The sequence below is a fragment of the Sinocyclocheilus rhinocerous genome, unplaced genomic scaffold, assembly GCF_001515625.1.
Source record: "Sinocyclocheilus rhinocerous isolate Xijiao unplaced genomic scaffold, SAMN03320098_v1.1 scaffold565, whole genome shotgun sequence".
Taxonomy (NCBI): domain Eukaryota; kingdom Metazoa; phylum Chordata; class Actinopteri; order Cypriniformes; family Cyprinidae; genus Sinocyclocheilus; species Sinocyclocheilus rhinocerous.
The window spans coordinates 423,753-450,820 of NW_015646384.1; the positions used below are offsets into that span (position 1 = coordinate 423,753).

The following is a 27,068-nucleotide window of genomic DNA, read 5'->3' on the forward strand; positions in this document are numbered from 1 at the left end:
AAATAAGGTTCTTGCCTGTACTCTGGTAAATCCATTCTCAATGAATAAATTATTCTTTTGATGTGGAGGGCATTAAAAAGAAAATATGCATGGTGCCTGTGTTAACACAATGTTATTCCCTGATGACATTGTGTGTTATTAATTTCTTCTATACATTTTTGCTTACAATCCTTCTTAGAAAGGCTTTAGTGCAAGATATTACCCGAGAGGGTCATACACACTTTCATAGAGAAAGGTCCAAGCCATTCTTATAGCTATAAGTCTACATCAGCTCTTTTTGTTACCTTTATTAATTTTATTTATTTATTCATTTTTGTATTATTTTTTGTTTTTTCTTATTTAAAACATATGTTTAAAAATATGTAAAAACCTTGGAATTAGGGTTTTTAGATAGATTTTTTTTGCTTCATAAAACACGCTCACACACGTAAAAACCTACAGTATATAAAACTACACATATATCTAGATTTTTTCGACCTTATGTATGTTCAAAAGTTTATACTGTCCAAAAATTACTTGTACTTGACTAGTAAAGTGGAAAATTCAAGTTACAAATTTTGAGGAAAGCTCACCAATCATATTTGGCACGTGTAATCACGACGTAAACTTAACGAATAGGGTTGGACTCTTGGGTATCTTTCTAAAACGCTGTTTCACCAGCAACAGCTTTGGGCTATCCTGTATTTTAAGCACTTATTTAGAGAGGAACCGCACACAAGGTAATGAAGGGCATCGATCCAGGTTGCTTTATTAACGGGACTGGCTTCTGAAGCGCTAATAGGACGCCACTTATTCTGTGGAGGTTTAATTAGCCTCGCGCGGAAAATGTGCGCGCTGCCACTAGGCCGTCACCCCGCCCCCCGCACACACGCTCATTTCACGGGCCGTTGGGACCGAGATCAAGACAGCAAGGCCCTTCTTCATTCAACTATAGCGTTCATTAAAGAAACGGTGAGTTTGTCCCCTTTTGTCGACTATAACCCGTCCCTCTCTGTCACTTTAGATGCTGATTCTTCGCTATTGGCAAAATCATGAACTATCGCGAGAAGTCGCTGTTGAATAGTCTACTAGCGGTGATGATCTGTCGAAAGTGACCTTGCGGAATTACTTTGTGCTGTTTTTATTTATATATATATATGAGTTTATTCATATCAATAGCCTTGGTATTAAGTATTCATTAGAGGTGTTTTCTCCAGGACTCCACCAGTGCTAAAGGTTAATGCAACTATGATTGCTCGTTATAGTGCACTGACTGACTTCCATATAGTATAATAATTGTGAATGAATAATAATTCATTTACTTCACAGAGACATTGATTTTTAAAAATGACATGAAGATCTTTCATTGACCTCTTGTGAGCTCCGAGGTTGTTACATGATGTTTCTGTATGACCCACAGGTCAGTGTAATTTCAGCTTTATAAAAAACAATCATGTTTAATACTTGAATTCACAGGGAAGAACTAGAAAAACTAGTTTAAAGGTTGGTATATATAAATGTATATGTTGCCAATTTGTATGTTTATTTTATTTGAATGTTGAATGCTAATGTTGAAAGATGTTTTTTTCCCCTTGTATATTGTTTTCATTGTCTGGTCTGCTGATGCTAAACCACAACCCCTTGGAGAACATGGATGGACCATTTGGACATTATTTCAAAATAAACCTAGTTAGCCTGTAGGTTGAGCTGACCAACGGTACATTATCCCTTACCTACAGATGTTAGGACTGCCAATTCCTATGATGAACCTATTCTGAGGGTTCATGAAGTAATGCAATGTTTTTATAGTGAATATAGCACCTTTGGATGCATTTTCAGAGTTTCGTTTTAGACAGACCTCTGCAGGCATATCTGTGGCATGTTGATACTCTTTAGTGCTGTCTGAAAAATGTGAACACTGGAGTTTTTCTCTGATCAAACACTGACCCTTTCACACATTGATTATTTGATGACTTCTTCCAGGAAATGCCCTGCACTTATTTTATACTCCTGTCTGACTGCAAACAGGATTGTAGTGCTTTTGACACTAAGTGATTTCTGAAAAAGTTGATAGTATTGCAGAATTATTTGCGATGAATCTGAGTAACAGTGGGTATTTGTCACACTGTATGAGTGAAAGATTCAGTTTTGTTCTCCTCACTGAAAGTCAGTTGGCCTGTTCATGTTTTTTAATCACAAACAGGGTTTTTATTTAATCTATTTAATAGAAAACAGTTTGTCACCATCCATAGTCTGGACCAAGTGAAACAATGGAAACCCCTACTTAAATGTGGTTTGTTGTGTAAGGGTAAATGAAAAAGCAAGTATTTTCCCAATTCCAACTGGCATGTGGCCACAGCTCAAGATTAGTGATGATACGCGCTGTGTGTGTGTCTGTGTGAGAGAGACACTTAGTGCTTGTGTGATGTGTCTCTATAGACTCAGTTGTGCTTACTAAGGTGGTGCCCCAAAATAGATCAGGAGAGAGAGAACTCCCTTAACACCCCCCCAACACACACACACACAGACACACCAGCAGTCTGATAAAGACCACCGGGATCTCTGACAAACTGCATACGTACTGCTTTTCCACTCTGTCCGGATCGTGTTTCCCTCTGGACACTCTTCCAGCTGCCTTTGGATGTGGCTCCCTCATAAACAATGGCATATCAACTTTAAAATTGTGTCTCCATTGCTTTACAGAAACATTAGGGAATTTGTGTTTGTGTGCTAAGTGGAATATTTTTTTAAACCAGTCAGGAACAATAAAATGATATTTTTTACTTGAACTTTAGCAGAGAGACCTTGGGTTTTAAGGAATATATAGGAGAGAAAGTTTTCTAATTGAAAAGAAAATATATAGTAAGTCTCATATTGTCGAGTACTTTTGTGGTTTTATCATTTGATTACTTGCACTCTGCATAACCTGCTGTAGACCTTGCATAATTATTTTTGTATTATTTAAATTATGCATTTAAATTAAGAATAATTGTAGTTTGTCTTACGTAAGCAACTAGTCATATTTAGTTAAAATTAATTACACTGTTTTTTTTTTCTGTTAATTGTGGTTTTATATTTTGATTATATCAACAATCAAATCAAATTATATAATTTGATTATCTGAACAATTACAGTTTATGGCAGAATTTTCAATATATTAACAAAAAATATGAATGTCCTGTGGAAACTGTTAGACAAAATAATTGCAACTAGTCATATTTAGTTAAAATAAAATAAAAATTTCTGTTAATTGTGGTTTTATATTTTGATTATATCAACAATCAAATCAAATTATATAATTTGATTATCTGAACAATTACAGTTTATGGCAGAATTTTCAATATATTAACAAAAAATATGAATGTCCTGTGGAAACTGTTAGACAAAATAATTGATATACTAATTATCCTATTGAAAAGTAAGTATCTTAATATCATGTGTTGTTTCCTTTACAATTACTACAAGATATTGAAGCCCTGATTTGCTACTCAGAACAGCAGAGGGATTCAACTGAGGCTATTAAAAGCCAGTCACTGATGCCTGAGGATGTTAATGAACCAAGGGTATTTAAACTCTTGAACAGAATCATTTGTATAATTTGAGTTCAATTTGCCTGGTGGGCAGTATATACAAATATCTTATGCAGCTTTCTCGAGGCAGTACTAAAAACAAAATGCAATTTTTTTTTATCACACTTCTGTTTGCAAATGATAAACACCTTACATCTCAAAGTGTATGTACACTAATGATCACAACTGTATTTGAAAGGTGACATCTTCTAAAAGGCGGAAGTCTCTGTGTGTGTATGTGCATGTCTGTGAGTGTTTTTGGCTTAGGTATATGTACTAGGACGATGGGAATCAATCGAACTCTTATCTATCCCTTCCTGCCTCCCTCTTTGTGTTTGATGTGGTTTCTGAGGTCCATTATGTGTTGGTGGTGATTTGCTCCCTCTGCTTTATCTGGTGAAGTGCTAGCTAATATGATTACGGAGCATTCACTAAAGCACCCTGTTCGCCTGTCTCAGCTCTTCACACACACAACCATTTAATCAGTCCCCTGTGACCAGAGAGAGAGAGAGATGGATGGATAGATGGATGGTGGCAGTCAAGGTCTCTGACTTTGACACATCTTTAAGTTTGCCTTGTTATTTCCTGTTTAGCCTGTTAGTAAATATATTTGTATTTAAAAATAAATAAATAAATAAATGTGTTGTTTATACAAAATAAAATAATGAATTGATAATAATAAACAAAATTAATCATGCATAAACTGATAATGAATAATCCATAATACAGTTATATTCTATTGCTCATTTCATAAATCAGTCATGGGAAGGTTTAATACTCAGAATATTCAAATTCTTACCCTAATTTTTTCATGATTAGATTAAAACAAACATCTTTATTTGAGAGAAAAAATAGTACATTAGTACTGCAGTGAAAATGAAACGTTTCTCCCTTCCTTGCAGTGGTTTACTAAACCTTGTGTTTCTGCCTTTCTAAATGAATGACACACACACAAAAAAAGTTTCCTATGGGGACGAGACATTTTACTCCACTGGAGATGTATCTCGTCTATATCATGTAAATTCAAAGTTACACGATATAGACGACATACATCTCCAGTGAAGTAAAATGTCTCGTTAAGGAATCCTAACTGTGTCCTTCCTAAAGAGTGAATAATGGCGTAAAATGCAGAACCTGCGACTTCATGATGACTGGGGCCGCCCAGTGCGCCACCTAGTGGGTTGAGAAGGAAAGGGCTGTTTGATTTTGTTGAAGCAGAGAGCAAATGATGCAGGAGCGACAAACTATAATAAATAATGTCTAGGTACATTTCAGGCAGTTATTATTGTTTGTTGATTTAATTTATCCTTTTGTTTGTCACTTTTCATTTAAATAATTTTCACATGGTATAATTTGTTATTGGCTTATGATTTAAACAGTAGCCTACAGGATCAACGCGAAAGTAATTTTGCGCTTTTGAAATGTGACTTTCCAAAAAGTTCATGGAAAACTTTTAGTGTTAAGGACATAGGCTACTGTTTGAAAGATGAAGACACGGTTGAAAAGCTGTGAATGACCAGGCTGGTTTGTTTATTTATTTATTTTTCTTCACGCCGTAAATAAATAATATGAGACAGTAGGCAGTAGCCTATGCTTAATCCTATAAAGGAGCAGAACTGTAGACTAAATCTCCATGACGCTGAGCGTCAGTATTTGTGAAACGCTTCTTACCAAAGCCGTGATTATTATTGATAGTATTTATTACGTTCAGCAAGGAAACCACGAGAATACGTGTAGTTTCCACGTTTGGTAGCATTTTTGGACTTTCCGCGAAAGTTTCGACCTCAGTTCAGCACCTTTGGACCTTCAACTTTAGTTACCACGTGGAGATTTTGCACGCTTTTGTACATGCTGTTGTTTTAAATAGTTGGGTATAATTAGGTTCGATTAAATAGATTCGATTTCTTTGTGAACACCCTCTGTGTTCAAATGTAAGCTCGGGACTCAACACAGTCGCATTTTTTGTTTGATTGTACATTTGTGAGGAGATTTATTGTGATGTGGCCACTGGGGTCTATAGGCAGATTCCTGAAATGATCACATATGCTTTGACAGATTGAATGTTGTGGTTCAGTTCATGAAGTAGCCTATTTTGTATTATCCAGAACTTGCTCAGTAATAGCACATACAATGCCATTTCATTATTAGTCAGCACTAATCGGACCTATTAGGTGTTGTGGTTATTTTTCTGTCTCCTGAATGATATATGAGTGTGCAGGGTCCACATCTTAACAAATATTACACATGTACAGACCTGCATTTTTACAGCTTTAGCATATTTTTCCAAGAAGGTGTGTGTGTGTGTGTGTGTGTGTGTGTGTGTGTGTGTGTGTGTGTTATGAGGAGTGTGCTCTAAAAGGATAGTAATATAAGTAAATGTTGACCTTGTGGGGATATTTTTTTGGTCCCTCATAAATCATACGTGTGTGTGTGTGTGTGTGTGTGTGTGTGTGATAAGGAATGTGAACTCTCAGCAGAATGACTCAGGTAAGCTGCCAGCTCAGGCCCAGTGACACTTGCGCAACTCCTCTGTACCACATCAAGCAAACTCCACCTCTCTCTCACTCACACTCTCTGTGAAAACACATGAATGAGGAGCCTTAAAGTGTGAATGGCGTTTATAACAGATACATAGTATAAACCTCTTCGTTTCAGCCAAAGATGACCTCCCTCTCGCTCTCTCTCTTTCTCTCGTTTCTTTCTTAGGGTCATGGATGGGAAAGTAAACAGACAAGGGGATATTTAAAGCACCAGTGGGGAAGGACACCATTCTAGCTCCATTCAATGCAAATTCACTTCTCTCTGTCAATGAGTCACTATTGTCACCTTAATTAACTGAGAAGAACTGAGAAAACATGGAGTGAACTTTGACATTTTGGCTTTTGTGGTGAGACGTTTACATACAATTTATTTTCGTAATGAAACGTTACCTAATGCACCCCTTTGTGTAATTAGTGACAACATAACGAGAATTAACAAAACCTTATTAATGTGACTGTAAAAGATGAGTATATTAAAAAGTAAATCAGGAGCATGAACCATTTTAGATTAAGAATGAGTTTAAATAATATACTAATAATAATAATAATACACTACTCTTAGAAAGTTTGAGGTTGGTAAGTTTTTTGTAATGTTTTGGAAAGGTTTAGTGTCACATAATCATTCAGAAACCATTCTAATATGCTGATTTGGTGCATTTGTTTAAACTTTTTTTTTTTTTTATTAAATAATTTAGTTCATTTTTATTTATTATAATTAGTTTGTTAATTTAGTTTTATAGTTATTTTTTTCAATGAATATTAAGTTTAAAAGAACAGTATTTATTTGAAATATAAATATTTTTTAATATTATAAATGTCTTTATTGTCACTTTTGACCAATTTAATGCATCCTTGCTGAATAAAAGTATTGATCTGTAAAATGAATGATTACAAAAATCCTATTCCTTTCTTTTTCTGTCATTTTCTCTTTCTCTGTTTCTTCCACGTTTAGTGATGTTTTTCACTTTATTACTGTCAATGATTTATGAGATTGGATCTTTGTCCTTTGATTATTGCTAGTAAGTACATTAACAACAAGTAACAACTATTCATAAATGATTAATTCATTTCATATGTTCAGCAATTACTGCTTAAAAAACATATGAACTGATCTGACTAGTTTTTTGACTACTTGACAAACTTTTTTTCATTTATCTCAAACAGCATTTCCATTCTTGTTTACTGGATTTTCTTGCTTCATCTTCTTACCAAGCTACATTCAGGACACACTAGTTTTGCATATTGTTTTTGTATACATTCTCATGCATCATGGTTAACAGATAAAACATCTGATATAGATAACACTATCACAAATGTGATTTGTCAAGTCAGTTGTAGTAATAGCTTGACTCACTGAGGGAGGCAGTGAAGAGTAAAGCTGACCGTGTCACACAGTGAATCCATCAGATCTGTACATGTTGGTTTGGAAATCTGATCATTTTGGTAGTGCTTGGAGCAGTTTATCAGAATGTGTATCATGCAGTGATTATTTGTTATATTCATTGGTTATACATGCACATAGTCTACGCTGATGTTCTTTTGTCTGTTATGGATCATGAGAGTTCCTGACCGTATGTCTCTGACTGTAATGCTGATATCATACAGACTTCCTCTGCGTGATCTGTCTGTCTGTTTTCTGCTTGAGAATTGAGATCACTCACATACATACTTCTCTTCCTTTTCTCTCTCTTCTTCTCTCTCTCTTACACAAACACACACATGCACACTCATACAGAAATGTGAATGCATTCATCTGGAAAAAACCTGGACATGATCTAATGCAGTAATATATCACAAACATCAAAGGCCATATTACAGTCAGGATTGTTAAAACTCGTAAAATGACATTTTATTAAAGTTTTAAATTAGGTCTAAATATAAACACACTAAACTGCCCTCTTGGAATTTTTTTTTCATGGTATAACCTTAAAAGCTTTAGAGGATGCACAAATTTATGGGGTTCTTATTACCTTCAAAAAGTTTTGAAAGTTAGAAATGATTACTTTTATTCAGCAAAAATGCATTGAATTGACAGTAAAGACATTAAGAATTTTACAAAAGATTTCTATTTCAAATAAATGTTGTTCTTTTTATTCCTAAAAAAAACTTTATCATGGTTTCCGCCGAAAATATTAAGCAGCACAACTGTTTCAAAATTGATAATAATAAGATTTTTTTTCTTGTGCAACAAGTCAGCATATTAGAAGGATTTCTGAAGGATCATGTGACACTGAAGACTGGAGTAATGATGCTGAAAATTCAGCTTTGCATCACAGACATAAATTACATTTTTAAATATATTCAAATAGAAACAGCTATTTTAAATTGTAATAATATTTCACAATATTACTGTCTTACACTATTTTTGATCAAATGTATGTAGCCGTTGTGAGCATGAGACTTATTTCAGAAACATTAGAAATCTTACCAACCCCAAAACTTTTGACTTTTTCATTCTCTAAAATGTGTTATTTGTCCATTTTGTTCTTGATAGTTTATTCTTCTGCAGAATATCCTTCTAGATGGTAAATGTTGGATTTCTGCATCGAGGTCTCACTGGTCGTCAGTATTCTGTATTATTACAGCTATTCAGTGGGTTGATATCTGGCAAACACACGGGGAACTAAAGAGCCGGACATGAAGGATGAAAAGCAGCCCAGATCATCATTACTTTACAAACCAACGTACAATTAGCACTAAACAGGTAGAGTTTTCTAGGCATCTGCCAAACCCAGATTTGTTTGGAAATTCTTACGCCAGTTTTGTCTATGAAGATGTACAGTAACCTCACACACATTATTGTCCCTCTTTTTTGTTTCTCCAACCTTTAAATGTGCAGTTAGTCTGTGATAATAATTGGCTTTTTGACAGCTGGTTGTAGGCTGGGGTGTGTGTGTGTGTGTGTGTGTATATGTGTGTACCTGTTTTTCTATTCTGGTGGGGACTTAAACCTGAATACACACAGACTCATGGGGACTCGTGTCACGGTGGGGACCTAAATTGAGGTCCCCACGGGTAAACGAGCTAATAAATCAAAAAGGTTTTTGAAAATCTAAAAATGCACAAAGTTTCCTGTGAGGGGTAGGTTTAGGGGTAGGGTTGGTGTAGGGCAATAGAATATACGGTCTGTACAGTAGAAAAACCATTACGCCAATAAAGAGTCCCCACAAGGATAGCTAACCAGACATGAGTGTGTGTGTGTGTGTGGGTTAAATGGTGTGTATACGTTGTTTTTTATGGGGCCTCAGGGGGAGATATTTCACACCCTATTTAACTGTTCATTACAGCTGGTCACTACGCAGGGAAAATGTTCTGTCTTTGGACAATTATGCAGTGAAAGGGTAACGGCAGAGAGCTTTAAACTACAGCACATAAAGCAGAACAAAGACGGTTCCTGAAACTAATAATTACTGGACAAATGAGCTTAACCGTTTACACTGCTCAACTTCATAAATTTTTGCCCTGTTACAGTCAAGACTTACAAGACTTTGATTTGTGTAGTGAATCGTAACTGCATTTTGTGCGAAGCTCTGTGTGCTGACGTCATGATCCAGAGCTATTCCTGGTGAGCTCATTGTTAAAAGCCCTCTTACCTCACTGCTAGAGACTCCATCTTTCCTCTTAAGATGGCTTTCGTTCTGTGTGCTAGAGTCTGTTTTCCTTCTTGTCATTCAGTTGCATTAGATAACTCGAGTTATCTGAATGCTCAGAGAACGGAAACCTCAAAGGCTTCTCACAGCATTTAAGCAACGTTTAACACTTTTTCGGTTGCAAAGCGTCTTTTATCTAGTATGCTGTTTTGACACTTTTTGTGTTTTTTTAATAACTTGTTTTGGTAGGGATATTTTTTTAGATAAGCAGATTTTATATGACTCTTAGATTGTATTGTTATTAGAGATACACACTTTATCAATACCATATTGGTTATAGGCTAACATTAGAGATAATATTAGATTATAATATTTATATTATGATATGGATTAGAGGTATTAGATGATATTCAATATTGCTGCCATCTAACACTCACTTAAAATGAATCTTTAAAAACTTTATTATATAAATGTATTATTATATTATAAATGTAAATATTAATGACAAATTTTATAATTAATTAAAATAAATTATTATGAATGTATTAATACTCTATGTAATCATTTTAGCTATTTTTATCTCTGAATGAAACTCCATATTTTTATATTGCACTTTATAATGTTTAGATGCCTAAATTTATTAATTTTAGGTTTTAGTGTTTTATTTTAATATTTAAGTAAGTAGTTTTTTTAATTTATCATTTATTTAGACAAAATAAAATTTTATTTTTATGTCATATAACAATATAATATAAAAATAATTAGCACTAACCAGGGATATAATAGTTAACAAACTATTTTAGTAAAATAGAATAAATTATAAAATCATGATGTGTTTATCTTGTAATTTTAAAAACATTAACTGAAATAAAATAAAATATATACGGAAGTTTTTGCTGAGGCAACATTTCTAATTTTAATTAAGTTTAACTTGATGTATTAAAATCATTCAAACTGAACTGAAATAAAATTAATAAAAACTATATATATATATATATATATATATTCTCACTGAGATATAGTATCTTAATTATATTTCTGTTTATCACAGAATTATCAGTGCATAGCATCCCTAATTTTTCTCCATTTCTCTTTCAATACTTGGCAGACATTTCTCCTTCAATAATTGGCAAAAATACATCTTTTACATGCACAGTCACAAAACATTTGGACATTCATAGTTCAGATGAAGTATGGGGTGCATTACTTTATATTAACCTCTTATATTTGCTTTCATTCAATGCACTGTGTGCAATATGTAACCTACAAAACACTAGACTACCTTTGTTTACATTCCTTAAGTTGCCCACAGTCATAGACGACAATCTTGTCTGGTACAGTAGTGAATGGTTGATGAATTATGGTCGGATGCATGGAGTATCATGGGAGGTTAGTCGTATTGGAGAGAGGTTGCGTACTTCATATCCATTCATAATCATATCTATTCGCCACTACATCCGGTATACACAGGCTTATCTCCTTCAAGGGATTCTGGCTGATTGCATTTAGAAAACGAAGAAAGAACAGAATAAGAGTGTGGCTTTTGTGCAGACTAGGACTATGTTAAATTTGTATGACTGAATAAATGTCATGTTTGACTCGTTTACCTTACGCACACACACGCAGAGCAGGGTCGGAGACTGCAAATGTGTACTGCAAATACAGCATATGTACTCAAAGACACAGTTAAAAATGAGATTCTTTGGCTGGGATAGGGCCATATGTTCATGTGCCACCTCTCTGACTCACCCAGTCACGAGTGCCATACCTGTCTGACGCGGGATCACCCCGCGCTGACCTCGATTCTGGCCCACATTCACAACCCTCCTTCCTCCCTCACACCCAGAAGAGCAGCTTCAGTCTGTGTGTTGTTCAGTTACACATTAGTTGTTTAGAAAGGGCGAGGAACTTCCTCTATACGTAGACTACACATAGTACAGCATTACTTAATCCTATTGAGCCGCTGAATGAAGCTGCCTTGATGTTGTGCCAATACACTAACACATAAACTACCCATTAACACATGAGCTCCCTTGATCTTAATTGAAAGGCATTTAGTAAGGAACCTATTGGTGTTGTATTGATTTTATCAAGCTTGTTTCCTGGTGAGCAGTTTTTAGTGGAATGAGTGAGCGGGCTTGGAAAGATTGCAGACATATTCTCTTGTCTTACGCTTTGTTGCAGTTGCATTTATATTACATATTGGTGTGCCGTTCACAAAAAGAAGGGTATTTGGCTTCACAAAGCCGGTTTCTCTGTTGATAAAGTACACAGATTGTATATTATCTGTGATCATTTTGAGCCATGTAGTCTGACCACCTCCACGTGTCATATTTTGCAGTATAAAGTGTGATCTAAAAGTCCACATTAAAATCTCTGACTTTTTTATTTATTAATTTGTTTTGTTTGTTTGTTTTAACATAAAAATTAAGAAATATTCATCCCTAAAGTGAATTTGCAGACAAAAAGAGAACATAAAAGTGTTCAAAAGTTTGTGGTTGGTAAGATTTTTGTAGTTTTTGTATAAGTCTCTTATGCTCACTAAGGCTGCATTTATTTGATTAAAAATACAATACAAATAGTAATATTATGAAATATTATTACTTTATTATATGAAATATTATTAATTTAAAATAACCATTTTCTAATTTTATATATTTAAAAAAAAATTTTTTTTTTCCTGTGTGGCAAAGCTACATTTTTCAGCAGCCATTGCTCCAGTCTTTAGTGTCACATGATCCTTCAGAAAAAATTTTTAAAAAGCTTATTTGATGCTCAAATAATAATAATTATTACCATTATCAATGATAATTATTATTATCAGGGCTGAATCTGCTTATTATTTTTGTGGAAATCATTACTTTTTTTCAGGACTGTTTAATGCTTAGAAAGTTTAAAAGAAATCATTTATTTGAAATAAAATAGTTTTCTAACATTATAAATGTCTTTACTGTAACTTTGGAATTAATTTCAATGGCCTTGCTGAATAAAAGTATTACTTTCATTCATTCATTCATTCATTCATTCATTCATAAATAAATAATTAAATAAATCTGAAACTTTTTTGAGTAGTGGTGCAGCAATAATGGTTCCAATATCAAAAGAAATGTTAAAATCAAATTGATTAAAATATACATAAATACTATTATTATTTAATAATATTTATATATATATTTAATTAATTAGATTTGTATTATTATACATTTTATTATTAAAACAATAACATTGATTTAGCATTTAATTAGAAAAGGATAAAAAAATATATATTTTGGACACCACTGAATATATTTGGTTTATATGGTTCCCAATAGCCAGGGGAGGTATTATTTTCAACACATTAAAGGGGTCATATGATGCCATTTAAATTTTTCCTTTCTCTTTGGAGTGTTACAAGCTCTTGGTGCATAAAGAAGATCTGTAAAGTTGCAAAGACTAAAGTCTCAAATCCAAAGAGATATTCTTTATAAAAGTTAAGAGGGTGATAATCCTGTAGTCTGTGTGTGTGATTATATTCACATTCTACTGCCTGCTTGTGTATTGGGCTTTTTAATGAGGATCAACTCATCAATCCACATGTTTTTGATAGAACATACAAATGTTAGTGTGCATATGTGAAGTTCATGTTGTGTATTTGTTTGTGTATGTATTCGATTATGTCTGTTGGTACAGATTATGTAAAACTCACAAGTGTATGTTGGAAGCTTTTTCCCCATATATAGCAGAGATGATTTAGATTTGTGTGTGTGCACTGGTAGTCCGTGGTCCTGTGGAGGCCAGCTGAATCCCATGCTGTGCCCCAGTGCTGCAGTAGAGATAGGGAGGGAGGGTGTGAACTGAGACGCACAGATAGAGGCCTGGCAGACAGGCAGACAGGAGCCAGTCTCTCTGCTCTCACAGATTAGCCTGACTCCAGCTCCGCATTCCCCAGCTCGCCTGCACCAGACCAAACCACACACACACACAGGCTGTGATATTACACATCATTCAGTTACATACAGTCATTGTTTTAATAATCAAAAAATCAGCTCCCAATCAGAACATTCAATTTCATCGTGGTTGTTTGGTCTAATCACAATGTTGTGATCACAATTAAACGTCATGCAATATTTTCTCAAGGTAAAGCACACTAACACAACATAAAAAAAAAAAAAAATGAAGAAGCATCAAACTGAAATCAGTATGATCTTACAATCTCAAATACAAGTCATGACATTACTCCAAAACCTCATAATCTATGTACTAAAACCACATTATCACACACAAAGTCATAACAGTCACACACTACATCATAAAATTTGATTAGTGGCTGCAGTGTCTTTAGTTATGAGCCGAACTATCCACAAAACCCACAACAGACTGACCACAGTTTTATTCTGATCAAGGACAATATTTAATTTAATCTTTTTATTCTTTGATAAAAAATATGAATTACAGAAACAATGAAACAAAAAACATCATGCACGTCATGCAAATTTGATTAAATGTTAACACAAATGTCAAGACAAAATGAAAAGATATATATATAAGATAGGCCTGAAATAATATACAGAATATTCTTGTTTAATATAAAGTTTTAGTTTTTCAGAATTTGAAACATTTATTTTAAAGTCATATATTATTTCTTTTTTAGTAAATAATAAATATATGAAAATTAGTAAACTATACATAAATAGGAAGCGGGAAAAAAATTCATTACAGAAACAGTAAAACAAAATGTGAATTACAGAAACAAACAAAAAATGTAATTCCTGTTATGAAAATTTGATTATACCTAACACAAATAGTAATAAAAAAGAAAGATAGCCTAAAAAATAATATAGGCTACAGAATAATCTTGTTTAATATAATGCTTTAGTTTTTCAGTATTTAAAACAATTCTTTAAATCATATATTATTTTTCAATAAATAATTAATATATGAAAATAAGAAACCTATACAGAAATAGGAAGTGGATAAATATAAATAAATATTGAATTACAGAAACAGTCAAACAAAATAGGAAATAATAATAAAAATAGGCATAAACAGGAAATAAATATGAATGACAGAAACTTTATTTACGTCATACAAATTGGTTTATACCTAAGACAAATGACAAGAATAAAGGAAAGATAGCCTATATACAAATTAAGGTAGCCTAAAAAAATTATATTATTATTATTATTATTATTATTTATATAGAAAAGTAAGTAACCTATACATAAATAGGATCTGTATAATTTGTGTAAAAAAAAATTGTATGTAGTTGATATAGGCTATAGCCTGAATTAAAGCTATTAAAACAATATGCAGGAAATGAATGGAAATTGCAATCAGACACACAGATGGAGAAATACATTCCTCTGCAAACACACAATGTAAGGTACCAGTGGAGGTGAAATTAGTGAGAAGGACCATATATAGATAGAAAATACCTCTAAACATTCTTGAGTTATCTCAGCCTGCTTCTAAACTTGAAGACTCAAATTCCGTTTACCTTGAAGGAATGCGCGCTTTACACAAACGACAGCATCAAAGTACACTGTAAAAAACTCAAGACACCAAAACTGAAAAGCTACGTTTAATTGATGATGGGGGGGGGGCTTTCAGTGATAGGCTACACCTTTTCAACCACTTTGAATTTAGTTAGGTTAGGTGAGGAACATAGAGTTGAAATTAAGATCTCATGATGGTGTGCAAAACGAAAATAGAAAGAGAAATCGCTAAACGTTTCTAAATATTATAATATATCCTAGTAGAATCTTATCCTAGCAAAAGTAGAATCTTTATTCTTTATGAATACTTTGACGTAGGCTAACGCCGATATAATAGGAAGATTTATGTCACAATTAGACGTGTGGCTCGTCTAATAACAAGGTAAGATGAGCGCATCAACAGTATTGGGGGAGAGGTAGCGAAGGGTGTCTCTTTTGCGCAGTCGTTAAGATTGAGCATTATTAATCTCCTGCTGATCCCTTCATGATTTGGAATAGGTTCATCCTGAGTGTTTCAGCGGCTACTAAACGCTGGGGGTTAAGGCTGGGTTTAATGCTTGTCTCTCATGAGGGGACGGCTGATACCGCGCGCTTATGAATGAAGTGCCTCGTGAGGCCCTCTCCGCGCGAGCCTCATTAGCTGTCCATCAAACTGTTCCCCCCGGTCAGTCTCTGGTTATGTAAATAGTCCTTACGAAAATTATCATGGTGACTATAGTTGCCTACATAATAATATTGTTGATTCAACAGTAAATGTAATAAAAACTGTAACAATATATATATATTTTTTTCAGAAGATAAAGATGGGCCTATATGATTTAGGGAACCACTTTGCAGGCAAATTTGATTTGATCTTGTTCTTTGGAATTGTACCCAGACTTGTCCCCCTCTACAAAGAGTTTATAATTGTTGAATTGTTTCCCTCAAATTTTAATCAATTTTTGTCAGTTCATTTCGTATTTTGTTTATCATTTTGTATTTCTTAGTTCTAAATACTGCTCTCATTATCCTGACCCAAGCATTTTAGAAAATATTTTTTTTCAATAAATCAATAAATACAAAATAAATAAATAAACAAGCAAACGACGTCAGGGGATCAAAAATGTAATTAATTGTAAGATTTTTACATCATGATTTGAGAATCGTGTAACAAGCAGGCCATTGTTTTATCAGTTTCATTCTGAAAAAAAAACACTATTTATTTGTATACTTATTTATAGGCTACCAGCAGCAACTTTGAGAGGCTGATCAAAGCATGGTCGAATCTATTCTTGGACGTGTAATAATGCTTTAACACAGATGGAGAATAGCTGAAGAAGTTTCAAGCAACCAGAACGGTGTCGTGAAAGGTATGAAATGCTAAATCAATTAGGCTAGTAGTCATTCGTCAATTAATAGAAGTAGTCTGTGGTGGATTCATAACTTAAGTTTCCCCTCCTTCAGTCTTCCGGTGTCTGACGTCATTCAGTATCACCTCTGCCAATCTGACTTTATCTCAGAATACTATCAATCGAATTATTACTTACAAACAGTGCTGTATACTCAGACACTTGTTTATTTTCTTTAGCTAATGGTAACAGATTTATCTGATTTTATAAACGTCATTTAAAAAAATTAAACTGGGTTATGTGTTTAAATGAGTTCCAGAATATAAAATACAGCGTATTGTTTAACCCATTGTAAGATTCGTCGCAATTAACCAGCGGTGATTGCGTTTTTCTCGCATCTTTACATTTATTTTAAAAAATAAATGACAAGCCGTTTTGTGACAAGGCAAGTTCATCTTTAAAAACACAACTATTTCAAATAGATTACACAGTGATTTATCCCCACATTAGTGTGTGTGTGTGTGTGTGTGTGTTTCCCAGCAATAACACACAAACAAACACACAACTAAAACAACTAAACAACTAAAACTTGGCATTTCGCGTGACCGTTCATGCAGAACAGAATTTACAGTTCTTCTCTGCATCGTTAAGTTCTTGCTTTGGTTGTCTGTCAAGACGGCTATCTGTGTGGCAGAGGGTGTCTTTCAAAAACTGTTTAGGATAATTGAATGGATGCCAGGTGATAAATTGCTAGATTCCCAAAATATTTTAAAAACAAAAACAATGTAACCTAAAATAATAATTCATAAAACGGTGTAGATTCAGGTAGGCTAGCACAGATTAATAATCATTCATTTTTACTAGCCTACTTTTATTTCAAGTGTGTGCTAATGTGCCAAACCCGTGACCACATTATTTATAGGCCTATCTATTGACAAAACGAAACGGCTTCAATTGAAAATCCTCTGTGGTGATTTACTCTCAGGTAAAGACGGATTTGATCAAATGAAACGCCTGAGAGGCGAAGGAGGATTTATTTAACCCGTGTAGGTTCTCCAGTGATCAAACAGTCGCTGGCTCCCTCACTGCAGACAGGGTGTGTGCGCAATTGTCCTCTCCACGCGTTTGTGGCGCGAGCAATGAGTTCACAGGTCGCAACATCACTTATTAATCTCATTATCAGCGGCCTGTCGAGGAGACTGATTGGCGACCACCTTTCTGAAATTTAAGAGAAATTTACTACACTTGGTTACTTTACTTAATTTATCACTAAATAGGCCTTTCTGAGAAGTGAAATCCCTATTTGATATTTTTGAGCCAGTTTATTTGCACAGAAGAGTTTTTCGTTAATCAACCCTTTAAAAAATTAATCTAAAACGTGCGTTTGGAATTTTGTATCATCCCTTAATTTTGTTTTAATCAATGCGTTTTTATTTGAGATTGTATTATTCTGCGTTATCTTTACATTAGCACGTGTAGCCTAATTAATGTATTTATTTACATACATATTTAAAACTCTATTTTTATCCGAAAAAAGGGGAGGGGTGATAACTCAAACAATACCGCTAAGATAACAATATTTCCAACTGAGTATAATGAGTGTGATTATTGTTGTATCGTCATACTAAGCTGTCGCTCGTATCTCTTATCTCTCTACAGCTTTTATAGAGAACACATCCAGATTTATCGGGCCATAAAATTGAGCTTTACGTTCTCGCACAGACAGCTAGGTTATTTTACTGCAACATTTTTATTTTACAAGAAAGTACAAACGAAATCCCAAGCCATTACTGTAAAACATAATGTGCACAGTAGTGCAAGAAAAACGCGTATTAGTCCGGTGCTTTGGTATTATTTGGAACGTATTTAGACTAATTTAAATTATTTAAAATAAAGTAGCTAAATTATAACAAGTAAAAAAGTAAAACAATGTTTTATAACACTATAGAACAATGTGTGATGTTCTATTGCGCATACTCATATCATAGTTGCTTTGGTGCTTCAGTCAAAGCAATTTTCCAACTGCTTTAAATGTCTTTTAAAAGTTAACTTTCATCGACTTAAAAACACAGTCGTTTAAAATGCAGTGGACTCAGCAAATATAGATCTTACAGGTAGGAGCACACCCCTCCTCCGCAACACACCATCTAGTTTATTCCTCGTTCTTCTCCTCCTCCATGGGTCCTACCTTTGGAGCGCGTCACGTGGTTCTGCTCTTACAAATAACTCGCAGTAAAGTAGAGAGCAAATCAGAGAACAGTTATATTAGGCATTATCTGCAGCAGCAGCTATCTCCAGATACAGACAAGGCACAGTGACACGTCCAAACGCGGAGAGGACAACTACAAGTTTTTCGTGTTACGCAGACGCGTTGAAGTTTGAATTCTGGGCTAAAATCAAGAAGAAAGAAGAGACTGGGAACTTCCACGACGATATTCAATCAAGTCACTTGGAAAAGAGGGTTCCTGACTTTATCACTAACCGTCCTTATCTGGTGAGATAATACAGCGAGAGCTCTTGGATGAAATTATATAAACCCTTTGCTTACAGCTATCAACGTTTTTATGTAATCTGCGTTTTCAGTGATAAATTATAGATGTTAGAGAGATTACAGTGCGGATTGATTCGATCCCCACAAATGATTTAATGGTTCGGTATAGAGTTTTCCCAGGATATCTGAGACTGCTGCTGATAATTATTTATATCCCTATGTAAATATATGGACAGCAGGCTAATTAATGACATTTTAGTCTATTAAATACAAATCTAAAGATACAGATAACCGAAAAATCATGACAATTATAACGGTTTGTCCATCTTTACTGTAGCCAATAGCCGATGTATTTTTTCTACAGTTTATGATTGTTTATAAAATTCGATTTATTACATTCCTGATTTCAAAGCATTGTTGCAAATGTTGGAATAGCCTATGTTGTTAGTCCCTAACAATTTATCTATGCGTTTCATTGAATTCAATTTTATTCTCCTTTTTTATAAACCTTCGGCTATCTAAGTCCTGGAAAATAATTTGATTTGTTATTTTTGGTTTTTCATTAGGAGTGAATTCCTTTTTCTGAGGCCGCTGCTCACGAAACCGTTGCATTGGAGATTTTGGACTTTATCGAGGCTTTCACTGCAATTTGGGCTAATTTTAAGATTTCAAAACTTAAAAGGATAGCTTAGTCATTGGATACATTATGTATTCGAGTCTGGCTTTATCTTCCAACCCGTCCCCTTACGCACACGATTCCGGGAACTACATCCATCCGTCCGCCAGCTCACCTGTGTATGTGCCCACCACCCGTGTACCTGCCATGCTCCAGACCCTGCCCTACCTACAGACGTGTGAGTCCACGCATCAAGCCCACGGGCTCGGCAGTCACCACGCCTGGCCACAGACTGGCACGGAGAATTCCTCTTTCAACCCGGGCAGCCCTCATCCTCCTCCCGGTTTCTCTTATTCGCACAGCCCGCCGGTAAGCAGCAGCACCGGCAGGGACGCCGCCTACCAGAATCCGCTGGTGTTGAGTAACAGCGGCCGGGCAGATCAATATGGAAGTGCTCTGGTGCGCTCCGTCGGTGGCTCGTACTCCAGTCCGTACGCGGCCTACATGAGCCCAGAGATGGCAACCTCATGGACGCCAGGGCCCTTCGATGGCGGCATGATGGGTCTTCATGGACGCCAGGGAACTCTACCGGGAAGGAGGTCCAGTTTAGGTAAAATGATTGGTCACAATAGTTATTATTTTTTCTCTCTGATGTAAATATATGTACACTAGCAAAACACTGACAAAATAACAAAACGTTTGGTCTGCATCACTTTAACGCACTTCTAAAATAATTTCGTTTAGGATTCTGTAGGCTTGAGTATCCTTTTGCACAAATGTCGTATTTTAAAGTTAGTTATTACATTTAGTTTAAAATCCATCTTTCTAGTCAGCAGGCAAACATGGTTGGAATTGAGGGGGTTTCGTTTGATGCTGTGATATCACAATTTATAGCAGTGGTGTTCAGGATTATTTATTGCTGTCTTGGTGTTTATGTTAGACTATCGTTGTTAGAAGTCCCTAGAATACCAGCTTGGCTAGGGTACACAGGCACATTACAAAACCTTATCAAAACAAAACTTGATCTTATTCCACTAATACACATCTTTTAATGGGCAATGCAGTCACTTTAATTTAAATGTTAATTTAATTCCCTGCTATTGTCTGTCCACTTGTGGATTTATGAAAGGGTCCCGTGCACACCTCATAATTGTGAGAACTATCCAAGCTACTGTCACCTTGATCAAACTTTTCTAAACAGACCATTACGGTCAGATACACATTTAGCGGCCGTTCCCTTTGAAGCTCAGTGCTTTAGGCGGACACATTTTCTTTGATAGTCCATAAAACGTCACATTTCTTTCTACAACCGAGGGCGATTTGTTCGGGCTTACATAAGGCTCGGGCGTTTGATATTGAGCAGTTGCGTATTTTGATGTTTTGCTACGAAAATTGTTTAATAAACTTGAGTAAGGCTGCATTTTAGATTACAGCAGTCCGTCAGGAAAAACTCAACCAGATTAAACAGCCTAGACATTTTCAACTGCAAAATGACAACACATAATTTTAGAAAGATTATTAATACGCACGTCTTATTTGAAATAAATTGTTGGAGAGCGTCACGTGTCATTATCTTGATTGATCGGTGACCCCTGGATCTTTAACACTGATAAGAGCCCCATTGACATTCCGCTAGCCTGAGGCCCTCGTGCCTCGTCAGCCGCCCTAATAGACACTCCAGTGACCCTGGATTTTCTCTTATTAATCCATTCTTCATTCCGTCTAGAGTTTTGTCACATTCCATACCGCTGATGCTCAGAAAACACCAGGCCTCACCTATAGGTCTATTTGAATCAATGCAAATTGTGGAGTTTTTACAGGGCTTTAAAAATGAAAAACAACTTGTATTATAGCCTACATTAGGCTTTTTCTTAACACATAAATAAAAGTCTATAGTTATTTAATCTTATTTATTTATTTTAGCAAATATGAACATATTGGATAGGGAAATAATAACTAGGCCTATTTGAATATTCTCCCTCTTTAAATTAGGTTATATTGTGTTATATGCGCAAACTTTTTTAGAACGCTCCCTTTATATAAAAATCATATAGCTTACAAATCCATAAAAGGTTAGAGTGTACCCTGTTATTTATGAAAAGAATAGCTATGCCTATATTTGAACATATTTTAAAATGTTTAAATTTAGTCTGAAATTGCGCAACACGTAAAGAAATCTTTGTGTGATAGAACGTTTTAAAACTTTATTTTAATAGTCAAGTCACCGCTTTAAATTGGAAACGGCGTATATTTAAAAACACGCAGCGTCTAAATGATTTCGGATCAATAACCTATAGCCTACATCGTTACATTTTTTTGTCCTTTTAAGTTTATTGATATTTGGCTTTTTGGAGAAATAAAACAGGAAGAAACAACAAAAATTACAACAGTTACATCTCATTACACTGAGCGTTCCCTTCATTTGAACTTTAACAATTATTTTGTCTCGCGTTGTATTTTATGATTTTAACGAACATTGTCCTCTCTCATAAATCGCTTTGAACCTAGAAGTAAACCTTGGGAAATGAATGAAAAACTAACTGTATCTCCTTTCAGACATGCTGGAAGAGCTGCCGGGTGAAGGGCGTGAGTGTGTGAACTGTGGCTCCATCTCAACGCCGCTGTGGAGGAGAGACGGGACCGGACATTACCTGTGCAATGCGTGCGGCCTCTACCACAAGATAAACGGCATCAATCGACCTCTAATCAAACCACAGAAACGCCTGGTAAATGCCCATTTGTTAATTATCTATAATTATAATTAAATATAATTATAATGTTTTTTTAGGTTTTACACGAACTTTTCCAATGCAACATTGTAAAAAGTGAGCAGGTGCAGGTGTTACTTTAAACAGTTATTTCTACCTGACCTGCTGACCCTTTAAAATGACTTTCTTTGGTTTGACCCAATATAAACATTGATTCAATTAAATAATGATTTATTCAATCATATTAAATAATATATATATATTTTCCAGATGAATTCAAGCAGTTGATTTAGATGTTAACACATGAAGCACATTTTTCTTCCAAATTCCCAGACAAATCATTTTTAATGTGAAGTAGGCCTATTTCTCATTGGCAAATACTTGAAATTAAATTATTTTTATTAGACAAATACAGACTTCAAGCTTAGAAGGAAAAGTGTAAAATATCCTTATGTTTCCAGACAAGATGTAAACCTTTTTGCTAGTTTTCTGGAAATACTTAACTGAAACTTTTATGAACTTATGTTTGCTCATTTATATTCATGTTAAGAGGGTAGTGGCTTGATCTCAGGGTTAGTACCGGGGAAGGCCATTGAAAGAGAGAAAATGAGCAAAGCCTTCACTGCTGTCCTGTTTCCCAGGAGTCTCTCTCTTTCTCTCACTCCCTCTCCCTCTCTCTCTCTCACACATTCTCTTTATTACTCTCTCTCACGCAATTCTCTCACTCGTCTCTACCTCTCTGTTTTCATTTTTGCATTCATGACCTTGTTCTTTGGTCGGACTGTTTTTAGCGCAAGCAGCACAAAACTCAAAACAACGCTAAACTTTATGCAGAATTTCAGCTGAGAAGCTTCATTCTTTCTCTAGAGGAATATTAATGATGTGTACCTTTAAAATCCTCCTTTGAATTCATAAAATTATGCTTGGAATGAATATAAAGGCCTGCTCACAGAGTTCCCGTCCATTTTCTCTATTATTTATGACCATAGTTGCTTGCATTTAAAATAAATGCTGTATAATACATTTACACATCTTAGCCAGTGCAAAATGGTTTAAACAAAACATATAACCTTTTGATTAACACATTTGTGATTCAGGATATTTTTCATTCGTGAAAAATATATTTATATTTTATCTCGCCTTTTGTTTGAGGGGTATTTTTATTTCTTTCATTCCCTGTCTCAGTTCCTCTCTTCAGCTCTGTAAAATTCTCTCAAAGTCCGCCATATTTATCACTTCCCTAAATTCTGTACGTTTGTCTCCGCAGCAAAGCACGTCACGGCGAGCAGGTCTGTGTTGCACTAACTGTCATACCAGTACGACCACGCTGTGGAGGAGAAACGCAGAGGGAGAGCCCGTCTGCAACGCCTGCGGACTGTACATGAAGCTCCACGGGGTGAGTGTGCATGTGATTCAGTCGCCATTATTGTGCCACACAAGACTGATATTTCTAACTAGAGCTCGATTTGGGAGGGTGCATGCTGTGTGTACGAGCACATCAGCCCGGGTGTGTGTGTGTGTGTGTGTGCAAACCTGTAGTCCACGTGATACTGAGGTCATAGGTGTGTTTTATCGGAAGAGAATGAGAACGAAGAAAGGAAGGGGAGTCGCTTAAATAAGCTTTGTTCTGTAAACTAGTGTTCTATGAACTCACCGCTGCCAAACTGACTCTCACAAGAAAAAAGGAAATATAATCTAGTTACAACTGCAACAACGAGACCCATATTCTCACCCAGTTCAACCGCCATTATAACTAAACCACCAACTCTTGATTGATTGCATATTGAATAATCTGTCATAGTTAAATTCTAATGCGTTTACTGTACTCTTGTTTTAGATACCAAGGCCATTAGCAATGAAGAAAGAAAGCATTCAGACGAGAAAACGCAAACCAAAGATGCCCAAAACCAAAGCATCCTCAGGTAAGAGTTGAGAAAAGCATTTTAAAAGAGATGTTTTTGAAAAAGGCTCATTTTTAGACGAAAGCAGACATGAGTGATTTGGATGGAAGTGTGGGAGTGAGTGAGTCAGAGAATGTGTGGAGAGAAATATGGGGTGAGCGAGAGAGTAAAGGGAGGGAAAGGGGAGTGAAAGAGAGAGAGAGAGAGCACTTTTCTCTGCATTTAGTCGACATGTGGTGCGTGTGCGGCACCAGGACAAACACCAGCCAATGTTTGACGCAATTAATTGTCATTTGCAGTAACCTATAACATAACATGTCCAGTTTGCTGTTCCTTTATTGTGGCTGTCAGTCACATTTTGTTCTGTTTGTCTTCAGGGTCAACAGTGTCTGGCGCTGCATCTCCCACTTCACTGCCTGCATCAGAGAACGCCTCTACAATAAAGAGCGAACCCAATATCGCAGCTTCACCGTATGCAGGCCAAACTGTTGTCTCAGTCACACAAGTATGTACTCACTGTATTTTTTCTTTGTAAATGTCACCGTCGCTGAAAGGCAAATATTAAAGATGGGATAGATAAATGATTGATTCCAGAGTTCATATTCACTCTAAAAAATAAAGTTTATTGGCATCAGTGGTTTCATGAAGCACCTTTAACCTTCATTGAACCTTTCCATTAGACAAAAGGTTCTTTGGTCACTGAAATGAACCTTCCTTTCGAAACCTTGTTTATTTAAAGTTGGAACTCTTGTTCCAAACCTGTATGACTTTCTTTCTTCTGTGGAACACACAAAATAATCTATTTTGAACAATGTCTCAGCTGTTTTCTCCAAGTCCAAAACAACATCCTTAACTTTTAAATTAGCTAACACTTTGCATTGGAACGACATGAAAATTCTGTCATCATTTAGGCCCCGTCCACACGGAGACGCGTTTAGCTGTATACGCATACATTTTGTATCGTATAGGCGTTTTCGTCCAGACGGATCCGGCGTTTTGGGAGAGTGAAACCGATATTTTTTGAAACCGGGTCCCAGAGTGGATAAATCTGAAAACGCCGCCCTTGCGTTTTCATGTGGACAGCGAATCCGTATATTTTCTGAAACGATGACGTCATCAGCCCACGTCTCGCCCCTGGTCAGACACCGCTACGTCACGTAACAGCAACAATAACATGAACAAACACTGAACTATTGTTTTTTTATTAACTAACATTAACACAGATTAATAAATGTATTCTTCCATGCTCGTTTGTATACCGCGCGCAAGGTTTATGCGCATAGTCCAAGTCTTCTTCTCAGTTTTTAGTGTATCTATGTGCCAGAATTACAGCGCCACATGCTGGCTGGGCATGTATACTACATCGTTTTGTGTCGGTTTCGTGGTTTCGTGTGGACGCAGATATTTCTTGAGACGAGGAGAAAAAAAAAGATCGGATAGGGAAAGCTCTGGCTTCGTGTGGACGTTACTCACCTTCATTTTTGGGTGAACTATCCCTTTAAAAATAGCCCATCTACTGTACAGCTCGATTTGGCATCTAACAATGTCTCTCTTTGTTCTTTATAAGGCATCGAAACAGATGGACAGCACCAGTTCAGGACATGTGGACATCAAATATGAAGACTACATATACACCCCGACGTCAATCGCCCCACAGAATTCCTGGTGTGCGCTGTCCCAAGCATGATGTGAGACCTACTACCTTCTCTAAACCTCTCCAGTGCATTCTGGGAGAAAAGACTTTTAACAAGATCTACCTAATAGAACCTTTACAGAAATGTAGAGAGACGGAGCTTAGGAATGCCAGAGATTGACTGTAATGTGTGCTACTTTGCCTCGTTGATTTATCGTGGCATATCTGTCTGTGATGTCACGGCCAATTCCGCCAAAATACAGCGGGCGACAAGCAGCGACTCGGCAACAGTTCTCAAGTTCCTTAAGCAATGATCAGGAGGACAAAAAAACATGCTTTTTATGGTTTCTGAACATGTTTCATGGCTTAGATGTTAATGATTAACTTTTAAGATACATTATTTATGTTGAGATAAGAATGGTGGAGGCACACAAGTCTCTCCCATAATTCCCGTTATCCTTCAGGGAATGCGTCTTTATGGTCGTTATGACTTTAGATCGCATACTTTCCCTGGATGAGGCTTTTAAAAGTTTCATTGTTGTCTTTGCTGATTCCAGACACTTTTAATGCTGTATTGTATTCCTCCGATGATCCGAAGTGCAATGACCCTCGTTTTTCAGCAAATTTTGAAAAGGGGCACATTTATATTAATTGTTTGAAATTTTGTCTTTTGTTTTGTCTGAATATGTTAACCTAAATTTATTTGCTGTATTTTGTTGATATATATTGGAATTATATCATTGTTTTATTGCATATAAAATTACCACACATCTGCTTTGCGTCCGCACTTGTTTGTAGAAATATTGTAATTCTCCTTTAATTTTTTCTACACTATGAAAATGTTTTTAAAAAAAAATCATTTAAAATGTTTTTGGGTTTCAAACAGTAATTCATGGAAAAAAGTTCAGAACTATAGATAAAAAAGCAACTTTTTAAAGGCTGTTGATGGTCAAACAGGCCACAGTGTGTTTTATAAGATTATCATATTTTGACATCAATATCATCCTGTTTTTTATTATAATGAGGACTATGGGGTGATTTCCATGGATTTATATTTGTTTTGTTTTTCAGTGTCAACAAACCACTCTGTGGATTTAAACTAATATACTAATGTACTCTCATGGCAATACATACATTTTTTCATTTTTTTGCCAAATTGGTGGCTAATTCATATGAATACATTTGTATCTCATTCGTACATTTAAAAAAAAAATTTTTTTGTATGATCTGCCTACACCC

The 27,068-nt window shown here is 35.5% G+C and overlaps 1 protein-coding gene across 2 annotated transcripts; it reads left to right on the forward strand.

Moving 5' to 3' along the window:
* The first annotated feature begins 16,439 nt into the window (after window positions 1-16,439).
* LOC107707745 (transcription factor GATA-5-like) lies at window positions 16,440-26,590 on the forward strand. 2 transcript variants are annotated; one of them, XM_016511836.1, is made up of 7 exons: window positions 16,440-16,501; window positions 19,538-20,197; window positions 22,144-22,313; window positions 23,563-23,691; window positions 24,133-24,217; window positions 24,574-24,701; window positions 25,764-26,590. In XM_016511836.1, the coding sequence occupies exons 2-7, from the start codon at window positions 19,678-19,680 to the stop codon at window positions 25,881-25,883; spliced, it is 1,152 nt and encodes a 383-aa protein (XP_016367322.1). In that variant the 5' UTR covers window positions 16,440-16,501; window positions 19,538-19,677; the 3' UTR covers window positions 25,884-26,590. The 2 variants fall into 2 exon arrangements, with proteins under 2 accessions (XP_016367322.1, XP_016367321.1); XM_016511835.1 differs by lacking the exon at window positions 16,440-16,501 and adding an exon at window positions 18,753-18,974.
* Window positions 26,591-27,068: the final 478 nt, after the last annotated feature.